This window comes from Branchiostoma floridae, chromosome 1, assembly GCF_000003815.2.
Source record: "Branchiostoma floridae strain S238N-H82 chromosome 1, Bfl_VNyyK, whole genome shotgun sequence".
Lineage (NCBI taxonomy): Eukaryota > Metazoa > Chordata > Leptocardii > Amphioxiformes > Branchiostomatidae > Branchiostoma > Branchiostoma floridae.
Window position 1 is genome coordinate 2,678,866 of NC_049979.1, and position 11,451 is coordinate 2,690,316.

General features: G+C 40.5%; 1 protein-coding gene across 1 annotated transcript in view; it reads right to left on the reverse strand.

The window, feature by feature from the left end:
* The window catches only part of LOC118423339 (formin-2-like), a 97,179-nt gene that overhangs the window by 60,309 nt on the left and 25,419 nt on the right, over positions 1-11,451 (reverse strand). Inside the window, exons 15-16 of the mRNA XM_035831464.1 lie at positions 10,977-11,207; positions 10,633-10,705 (exon numbers count right to left, since the gene is read on the reverse strand). Of these exons, the coding sequence (XP_035687357.1) occupies positions 10,633-10,705; positions 10,977-11,207 (304 nt within the window). The remainder of the gene's footprint in view (positions 1-10,632; positions 10,706-10,976; positions 11,208-11,451) is intronic.

Here is an 11,451-nt window from a genome sequence, read left to right on the forward strand (position 1 = left end):
ATTTAAAAAAAAAAGTGAAGCACCCCAGCCTCCCTAGCCCACACCTCCCCAGCTACAGTTACACACAGGTGCCTGCAGAATGGACCGATCCTGATCAAACAAATAGAACCAGGTAGAACCCCTTGTTCTATTTCGAACACCTCCATCAAAAACAGCCACAGTGGAACAGAAATGGCCAAAGAAAAAATGCTATCATGCTAATCTTTGTTGAACTTGACACTACATCCACCGAGTATAGTTGTTTGGGGAGAGAGAGCAAGTGCATAGCATTACACTGTTGATGGGCAGGATGCACGTGTAGAGCAGGTTATGTATAAGACACGGCGGGACTCTCCACCAGGGTTGTAGCCAGCTCAAAACCATTTTCCCTCCCCTCAATTTTAAATCCAATTGCACGCCGAAGGGGCGCTGTTCCTAGGAGTTCCGGCGGCATGCTCCACAGGAAAATTTTGAAATCTAAACCCTCTGAAATGCTATTTCCTGCATTTTGAGGTGTCAATTTTGCCTGGGAGACAAAGCTGACCAACGCCATTTATTTTGGTGAAAAATTACACAAGGAAAACATTCTTTAATATCTTTACATCAATATTTTTCGGTCACAGAGGACGAAATGGGCAAAATTACTTTCCGTCCAGAGCTACAAAATTCCGTCAAAGGACAGAAGGACGGGTGCTGGCTACAACCCTGCTCTGCACTATCAGACATTGATTGATTTTTGATTGATTGATTGATTGATTGATTGATTTTATTTTGCACTTTAAAAACAATCATAAATACAGCAAATTAAAGAAAACAACAGAACGTGCAAGGGGAGAGAAAAAGCCGTGTGGCTTATACAACCTCTACCCCCTTCAAAATTTACAAATCATAATGCTATTAAATGAATATGAAGACCATACATCAAACCATAATATATCAAGTGAAACCCAGTGATCATCATGACGCAGCAAATGATCTAACTAAAAAAAACTGAAACAGACAAAACTGAACATGATCTACAGATCATAAAGAAATAAGTCAAAATCATAGAATTAACCTGCTAGCAAATACCGAATGAAAGCAAATACAGAAAATCAAAGCAAGGGATGCAACAAACAGGCACCAAGTACATGGTATAATAACTGAACATAATATAATCAAGAAGCAAGAAGCACATTCCCAGCTACAGTTACCCGCAGGTGCCTGCAGAATTAGGATGTCAATTTGTGACCACCACTCTCCCAAATGAAGCTTGTCTATCTTACTTAACTTATTTAGTCTACAAATAGGAAAACTTCCCGCCGACTCCAACCCAAGTTGGGGAAACAATACGGGCAGTCAACATCTCTCTAAACATGTCGGAGCGGGGCCCCAAGTCAGACGCTCAGGAGGGTCTGCATGGGGGGATCCTGGCAATTACAGTACATTCAGGAGGAATGACAACTCTTCACAGTGAACTCAGGAAGCTGGCCACAATGATGTCTTGTTCTGGTAAATGTTTTGGGAGCAGTTTTGCATTGGAAAGGTCCATCGTATTGAGTGTCTGACACAACTAGGCTTGGAATATCAACACAACTGAATGACTATTGGTCAATCTAGCATTCGACTTTGCAACACAAATAATTCATCAGCAACACAACAGGATAACAAATAACATATATAGAGTTAAAGCCACTTCACAAATAATATACCAACAACACGTAACATTGAATTAGCTATATTAAATGGCCTGCGACAATTAACGGTGAATCAAAACACACATATAGCTCTCCTGCGCCTCACAGAAAAGTGCTTGCAGACCCTTGCTAATGGTGAGTCTCAGGTAGACTAAACTTCGCCTGCTTTGATGCAGGTCGATACAAAAGTAGCCAGTGCTTAAGCAGGGGGGAGGGAAACTCATTAATCCTGATGGGCTGGGTTACATAATATCGCATCTCCAGGCGCTGCCCAGGGTTTCTAGGAAGGATGTTTTTCCTTAGGCCTAGGAAAAAAATTTTGTGTTTCCTGTTTCAGTCCTCAAAAATTAGGGTCGGTAGGTATTATCTTTTTTTTCTTGTATTTTTTTTAGGCTGGCCAAAACTCAGGTGATACATATTACAATTGGGTTGAACAAAGTAAACTGAAATGCGTGATGACATTTGTCTTTCAATGTGAAACTTTGATTTCGTGCATGATAGATACATGTATATTTATCCTTTATTAGATAGGACAAGCAGTGTTTTTACTTCAATAGGAAGCAAGCTAAATAAAAAGTGGAAGCTTTGTGACTCCACTGCCCATCCAAAAAGTCTAGGGTCAACAGTTAGTTTTTATACTATCATGTTAATATTCAATAATCGTTATTTTTTTAATTGCTGTTTTAATTGTAAAACATTCCATATAAATCCCCTCTGATAAACTGGTATGCCTGTCCCACTTTTGTCTTTGTTTTGTTCTGAAAGCAAAATGTTGAGGATGATATTCTCGGGCAACACAGAACTTTTTTGAAATCTTTGTGCCAACCTGCGAAGTGTGTGAAAAATTGTCAGAACTATGTTAAGAATTCAGGCGGTCTCCAACTCTGTATCAGCCATATTCATCATGTGCTTTTTATGCCCAAATCACTCCGATTTAAGCCTCAAACATCTTTGCAACCAGGAAACTACCTTGAGAAACAAGCGACAAACTATCCGAAGAATGCAGCAGGCGTCGACAGAGCAAGGATAATGGACGAGAGAAGCACCTAACCTGCACTGGTCCATGTACTGGGTTTTATACATAAATGTCATATGATGTACGTGCATGTGGATTGTTCTTAGCTGCATTTGCTGTTACCACCTATAAAGTGTAAAACAAAAAAATAGCAATGGTTCCTGAACAATTTTAGTATGATCCATACTTCCTAAATTCAGAGTGGTGCAGGTAAAATTTGTCTGGTGCAGGTAATTTTCCATGTTACCTGCACCAGTGCAGGTATGCAGAAAAAAAGTATTCCGAGCCCTGGAAGCTGAACTCTCAAACACTTTCAAAAGGATTTATGCCGCAGGGAGCGGTTACTCCCATACTCTCCTCCCCAATCCCTCCACCAACAAACACCGGGTGAGTTGTGGGGGTGTTTTCTCACCGAAGGTTCTGCTGGTTGTCGCTACTTTGTTCTGAAAGCCACAACAAAAACAAAGGAAGTGCTCAGCGCCCAGCCAGCGCACTTTCCCATGATAACAGAGTCTAGGCTGCCTATGATTAAGGGTCTGCCAGGCAGACTGCTGGCTCCAGCCACCAGAATTGAATTAAAGATGTTGCACTGATAGTCCGACCCTCCTGATGAAATTTGTTGCTTATTATTTACCCTGGATCCTGGCTGGGAGCCAGAGTAGGCATTAAACTGCCCCAACAGCTTTCCTTTGTCTGTAAGGGCCCAGGGAGGCAAGGCAGGGCCCGAAATACCACCTGCAGATGCAGGTTAGTGCAGGTATTTTCGATGTCCACCTGCACCTAACCTGCACTGGTCCATGTACTGGGTTTTAGACATAAATATCCTATGATGTAGGTGTATGTTATTTGCTGCATTGACTCTTACTACCTATTAAGTATAAATTTTGATAAAAAATAGCAATGGTTCCTTAACATTTTAAGTATGATGCATACTTCCTAAATCCAGAGTGTTGCAGGTAAAATGTGTCTGGTGCAGGTAATTTTCAATGTCACCTGCACCGGTGCAGGTAAGCAGAAAAAAGGATTTCGAGCCCTGCAAGGGGAGGTGGGGAGTGTGTCAGCAGGTCCTGTGCCTCAGTGGATGATGTTGTGCAGCCCACCTGTCAATCATTACAACCTGTTGCCATGACAACTGCAAGCACCCTATGCTATCCCAGTCAAGTTGTTGCAAAGATTGCATGTCTAAGATTTTGCCAAGATTGTCCAAAAGAAACTGAAGATGAACTTTGTAAGGGAGTACTCTTGATATGATGATTTAAGTAATACGTTAGACACAAACAAACACAACTGACTCTATACCATATAGAGATTTGTATTCATTTTATATATGACAACTCTCACAATGCAAAAATAGGTAAATTACTAAACGATCGCTTTGCTATTAGAAAAGATGCCAATACCAATGATTAGCCCCACCTGATTGTATTACGATATCAGAGATTTCCATATGTTAACCTTTAAAAATAATGTTTAGTAACTAGAAATTTTAGAATTTATATATATTAATGGCACCTCTTACGAGGACAAACTGAACTGAACTAGAATTTTTTTCTATTTCTATTTTGCAGCTTGTACTTGACCCTATGAACTTAACTGTACTTTTTATTGCGTCAATTAAGTTCCATAAAAGATATACTCAATTATGACATGATTTTCAGGGGATCTAGGATGTACTTAATATGTCCTTCATGAATGGAAATTTTACTGCTATGAATGATAAAATGCCCACATTGTATACATAAGGAGCTTATAAAAGCTAATTTACTGCACTGGGAAGTTCTTGATCAGCTTCAAAGTAATTTGATGGTAAAAATTTGCTGAGTGGAAGGTGTGGTAAAAAATTTTTTTCTTCAATATGTGGAAAATCAGGGGCAGGTGAATCCAATTGCAAGAAGATTGTTGTGGCCATTGTAACTTGTTCAGCATTACATAACAGTAAGATTGACATTGATGGTGTCTGAAGGTTGGGATAATTTAAGACTGCAGATATCATAAACACTAATTTGTCTGGTTCACAGAGGAAACAAGACCTGCATGATGATTATACTGGACATGACTAAGGAATCATTGTACAGAAATGTGTAGGAAAGACAGGTATGTAGGGCATCATCATCAGGTGGGACAATGCTGGTCAACTAGCCACCATTTTGTAGAGGTGAAAATGGCAGCTTTTTTTTCAAAAGCAATAAAAGAACATCACCAGACATGTCAAAAATAAAATCACAGTACAAAAATTTGAAGAATGATTTCAAAGGAATTCTAGAAACATTAAATGATTTAAGTACGTTAAAATACTACTGGATTTAATCAGACCTGCATGTACATGTTACAGGGTTCTAGCCAGTATTTTATTATATTTCAGCCATACATAGTATGGTGAAATATATTGTATTCGTAATGTTTCTTCTTTCTTTCTTTCTTCTTCTTCTTCTTTCTCCTGTCAAATCTTCAAAGTGATTCATCTCCGCCGTTCCTGGACCGAATGATCTGAAATTTGGCACAGGGGTAGAATGGGCCAATACCTTGATGCTTTTTTCTCAGTTTTTTCATATCTGCCTCTAAAATGATTTTATTGAGATTTTTTGGTCAATTTTAGACCAAAACTGTATATTTTGGCCCCTGTACCCTGGTATTACAACCAAATGAGCTGAAATTTGACAGAGATGTGCCTTGATAATGCCCCCATATAAATTCGATAACACTTTTGGTGTACAGTACAACAAAATGCTTATTTTTGCGATTTTTTGACCAATTTTTGACCAAAAAAGGACACTTTTGGCCCCTGTTCCCTGGTATTACAACCAAATGAGCTGAAATTTGACAGAAATGTGCCTTGATAATGCCCCCATATAAATTCAATAACACTTTTGGTGTACAGTACAACAAAATGCTTATTTTTGCGATTTTTTGACCAATTTTTGACCAAAAAAGGACACTTTTGGCCCCTGTACCCTGGTATTACAACCAAATGAGCTGAAATTTGACAGAGATGTGCCTTGATAATGCCCCCATATAAATTCAATAACACTTTTGGTGTACAGTACAACAAAATGCTTATTTTTGCGATTTTTTTACCAATTTTTGACCAAAAAATGACACTTTTGGCTCCTGTACCTTGGTATTGCAACCGAATGAGCTGAAATTTGACACAGATGTGCCTTGATAATCACGCCATATAAATTCAATAACACTTTTGGTGTACAGTGCAACAAAATGCTTATTTTTGCGATTTTTTGGCCAATTTTTTACCAAAAAAGGACACTTTTGGCTCCTGTACCCTGGTATTACAATTAAATGACCTGAAATTTGGTATAGATAGGCATTAGATACTTGGTAACAAGATTCAAGTCAAATTTTTGACATAAACAACTTTAAAATGATTAATTTTGGCACTTTTCTGAGGGGAAATTTGTTTTCTTTTGGCCTCCTGACGTGACCTTCCGTGACCCCGCACAGAGCCACACCTGTGCGCGTCAGCCGGAGAGTTAATTGAATCAAAGACCTAGCCAATCAGCGAAGAGGAGGCCAAAGGCTAATTAATATTCATAAGCGGGGCCTCATGATCCCGTATATAGCAGTGTTCCCGCCAGGGGGAGCGAAGCCCGCCTAAGGCTCTCGCATTTTAGACTATTAAGAAGGCTTTATATTGTATCAGTTCTTAGGGGCATATCTATGATAATCGCAGCAGTCACTTATAATAACTTCTCTTCAGGAGTTTAGCGTAATACTATTTCAGGTCAAACCGTCAAAGGCAACTAAAAACAAGCTTTAACGTTACTGAGTTCAACAGTACTTATAACTTGTTATCCGAAGTTGAAACGCTAGCGATGGTATTTTCGCTGCGCTGTTAGCTCCGTGCGACTGTTGTTGACGGTCTTATAACGGTATATTTTGCACCCCTGTACCCTGGTATGAGTAACATTTGGTATAGATAGGCATAAGATAGTTGGTAAAATGATCGAAGTAAAATTTTTGGCATAAAGTACTGTAAAAGGCTTAATTACAGCACTTTTTTTTAGGCGAAATTGGTTTTCTTTCGTTCTCCATGCCATGACCTTTCGGACGTTTACCCCACAGAGCCGACATCTGCACCTGCGTCTAGCCGGCAGGAAGAGTTAATTCAATTAATGGTTCAGCCAATCAGCGAAGAGGAAAGCGAAGGCTAATTAATATTCATAAGCGGGACCACACAATACGTTAACTTGAAGACTCAGACCGTACAGACTTCTCGCCAGGATTTTTTCAAAGCGTCGGACAGGGGTCCGGGGGCCGCCGAATGTCCCAGGCGGGGTCCAGGGGCAGGGCCACTGTGGGGGGGACCCAGGTGGGCGAAGCCCCCCCGGAAGCTCTTGCATTTTAGACTATTGAGAAGGCTTCTTTTATTAGTTTTTTTTAGGGCCATATCTACGATAATCGTAGCAGTCACTTACTTCTCTTCAGCAGTTTGACTTTAAAATATTTCGGGTCAAAGCTTCAAAGACAACTAAAACCTCATAAACAACAAACTTTACTTAGCTCAACAGTATACAAAAATATTGTACGGGTTGTCATCCTTAGTTGAAGCGCTTATTTATAGCGCTAGTATCTTCGCTGCGCCGTTAGCCGCCGTGCGACTTTTGTTGACGGTCTGATATCCCTACGTCGCCGCCTCGCTGATATTCCCACGGACATGTTTCAAGAAAAATTACCCAGCAAAAAACGCTGTTCTGCGTCAAATTCTATTCTATAAAACATGTGGGACTCAGTGTTACAGTCTAAATATTTTGCAGAAGCGCCGCTGTAGGAAAGAAGGTCCAAGCAATGTAAAACATCACGTAGCATGAAGTTCGCTGTCAACTGGCACACAGCACATGACTGTTTGAAACTCTAAGTCTAATCAACAGCCGTGTTTGATTGATAGCCGGCGGTCCCTTGATGAAGTCGGCGAAAGGTGCGTTAGTTAGAAAATCTGCGTTTAGTTTTGATACGTAATTATAAGTTAGACAGTGGCGAGAATGATTATTTTCTCATCAATATTTCTCTTCAGAATTATTTGAACTTAATTGTACATCTAAACAATTGGCTTACCTGTGCAATGTTTATATGATTAATGATCAGTGTACTGAAATCATGTGTAACGTATGGCTCCTAGTCAATAGATCAGCATTTTCTCTATAGTGACCACCTGTCTATAGTGGCCACATTTCCTAGTGCTGTTGTTGTTTGACATAAACTTTGAACATTTAAATTGTAAGTAACTTTAAACTGCCAGAGTTTCAGCCCAATAAAACACTCTCAGCGCCAGGGTATGAACAGACTGACCAGACAGACGAAAATAAATCCTCGAACAAGGTTCAATCGTATCTTCCGGGTCTGGCAGGAAGTTGTTAAACTAAAATAAGAATAGGCTCGATGGCTGATTGCATACAAAGTAAAACAGTTTAACAGTTTTACAGCTTGAAGAAAACAAACGCTCCTACAGTACCTGCACCTGCTTGATTGTTATTAAATCGTATGCCCTACTTGAATAAAAAAAGTTCACTGCAATAATAAATGTACCCACATCACAAGGAGCTTATACTTTTTTAAACTTACACCTAGTTATCGTACTGAAAATTGTTAATGACATTACATGAAGTCATTCGACAATTTTCAGTCATGATGAAAATTTTCTGAATGGAAGGTGTGATTATTGTCATTTTCTGAAAAATAGAAGCAAGCTCTGTTTTTACCTGGAATCAATTCACAATACCAGTCCACTTTGGGGGATAATGTACTGTTAAGAGGATGTTCCATTTTTGCGCAGGGGTGATTTGGAACAGTCCAATGTTGCGTGGGAAGGGGTATGGCTGAAATATGCTGTATTTGCTCTTAAGCAAATGTCGGCCTTTCTAGTTTTAGCATATTATGGTATCTGGTCATTTATATACAGTCAAACCTGTATAAGTGACCACCTCTACATAAGGACCACCTGGCCATTGATAATCAGTCAACCTGCATAAATGACCACCTCTACATAAGGACCACCTAGCCACTGATATTCAGTCAAACCTGTACAAGTTACAGACCACCTCTACATAAGGACCACCTGGCCATTGATATACATGTACTGTCAAACCGGTACATTAGTGACCTCGACTGTGTTCCCTTCAGAAAGGCTCTTTACAGTACCTTTCTCACTCCACCCAAGTGTAAAACTTGGTGCCTGACTTTGTCTTTGTCTTCTGTCTTTACTTTGTATGTGGCACTGTTAAAATAAGTCACTAAACTTGAGTTCAGTGCTGCATTGTCCTCATCTGTCCGAAAGTACATTGAAAAAAAAAGTAAACAGTACAAAGAATAGATTCTTCACTTTTGAAACTTCGCAACAATCCTTCTAAGCGTAAGTACAAGACTCCAGTGGCGACTATATTGGAGCAGGCATTGTGAATAATGTATATCTCTCGGTGTGGGCACCCAAGTAACAGACAATACTGGCACTGATAACATTATATGTCTAGAGCTGTGTTCTCCTTTATTGGGTTAGGGAGGCTGTTAAACGGATTACGTTACCAAACACTTACCACTACAAGACAGCCCTTCAGCCTTTCAATAGGCATTACCGATATTCTACACAGCGTCTTCCCACAAATGTATTGCCTTCAAACTTTTGGGAGGAACTTTTCAAAGATTGTTGGCTATGAGCATTATCAACAGTGGCAAGGTGGTTTAAGGTGGTCTTGCTTTAAGGATTGCCGATATAGAATCTAAAGGTTCTGGATTCGAATTCCTAGCAGACCCCAGTTTGCCCTTGGGAAAGGCACTTAACACGAATTTCCTCACATGACTCAGGTGAAAATGAGTACCTAGCTTCTTTGAGGGACATCCTCTAAAATGGGACATAAAGCCAGAGCTTTCAGTGTTGAGGAGAACAACAAGAGTATGTTCAAGAACTCAACACATGGTATCTATAGTAATTGATTAGGGGTCCCTCCCAGTGTGAGTAGATCAAACCTAGCTATTGTACAAAGCTATATGCAAATGCTGTTTACCAGTCGTGCATAACAGTTTCATGCTGGAGAACTTAAGGTCGCTACCTGCCTGCCCTGTGTGTGTGTATAGTGTACTTTTGGAATGTACATTGATGCTAGTTAATTAGCTTACTTTGTAACTTTAACGAAAGGCTTTCTGTCTTTCATCAAGCTGGCTGAATTTATCAGTAATAAGTTGTTGATTGTCTATCACTCTGCGATGATGACTTCAATGGCGCCGCAGATGTGATCATAGCCCAAATACTGTACATTGTACAACAGTCTATTTCACATATGTCTTTCAAGTTCAAAGTCACAAGTCCTATCATAAGTACTGTTTGCACCAATGCTACATCAATTCATTCCCTTGGTTCTCTGTCATCTTTCAGCAAAAAATCAGCGAGAGATCAAGAAGAAAATGGAAGCATTTGAGGGAAACTTCCCATGGTTGGCCAATGAAACTCCAACCGCGTAAAACTCCCACTGGGTGCGAAAGATTACCCCAGCGGCGGAGAGCTTCTTCTGTCCCAAAGAGATCCTGGCCAATCCATGACAGACAGGATACCAGTGTTTTATCCACTCCCATCCCTAAAACAGTTTGTCCAGAAAACTTTGTTTCCATGTTGATTTGAAACTTCAGCATTGGCAGCAGCATCTTATTTTTTTCTCTCATGAAAATCTGTGGAATAAAACAAACTGGTCGGGTCTTACATGTCAGTAGTGAAAAACAAAATAGTTGACAAAAGAGCACTTTCAACAGGGACAGGGGGCGCCACTATCTGAGACCTTTGTATGACTGTGTCTTGTCATGTGACAATGTCCTTCAATCGTCACGTGACAGAGTAACTCCAAGATGAGATCTCCGGGTTGACAAAGAGACAGAGTTCGTCTGGAAAGCTTCCCCAAGCTAATTGGACTTTAGTTGTGTGTATTTTGTTTAAATCTTTGTCAAAAAATAATTTTTCCGTCTTACCTCCGTTCATGTAGTTGCCAAAGGCCAGCACCAGGCCCAGGACTGTCTGTACATTGGCGTTGACTTCCATCGCCTGAAAAAAAAAAACACACAGAAAAATCTATATCAGCTCCCACTTTTCTGCACAATCAAGAAAGAGGGAAATCTGAAAGTCGTAACGACAGCAAGGACGACTTGATGATGACGGGGAGGCCATGCACTATACATGTACTTGTACACACACACAGGCAGGCAGCGGCAATGATGGGGACTAACGGCAGGCACATGGAAAACTGTGGACAAAAACAACAGGCACCATGCAGGCATGGAATGGAGGAAGGGGAGCGGGTTAGTCAGTCAAGAACCTCGGAGTTGGACTCTTCCTCTTTCTCCTCTGCACTGCTTGTCTCTCCATCCTTCTCTCCTGGATCTTTCTCCTCTGTTTTGCTCTCCTCCTCCCTTTCTTTTGCCTGCTCCTTTTCCGGTTCCTCCCTCTTTTCCGCCTCCTCGTTTTCTGACTCGGTGTTTTCAGCCTCTCCTTTTTCCTCAGCATCCTTTTTCTCCTTCTCTTCATCCTCGGAATCCCCGAGGAGAATCTGTGGGGAAGAGATCTTGACCTTATCTGACCTTGGGCACTTCTATTTGACCTTGGGCAGAAACAGAGTGAGGTGTGAAACTGGTTAAAACACTCCTGATTTGAAGTGTTTCCCCTACAATGGTCATCCAAGCAATCAGCAATCATACGTCTTGTACAATTGTACAGTGTATGTGTGTGTGTGTGTGTGTGTATGTGTGCATGTGTGTGTGTGCATATGCCTGTGTGTGTGTGTGTGTGCATGT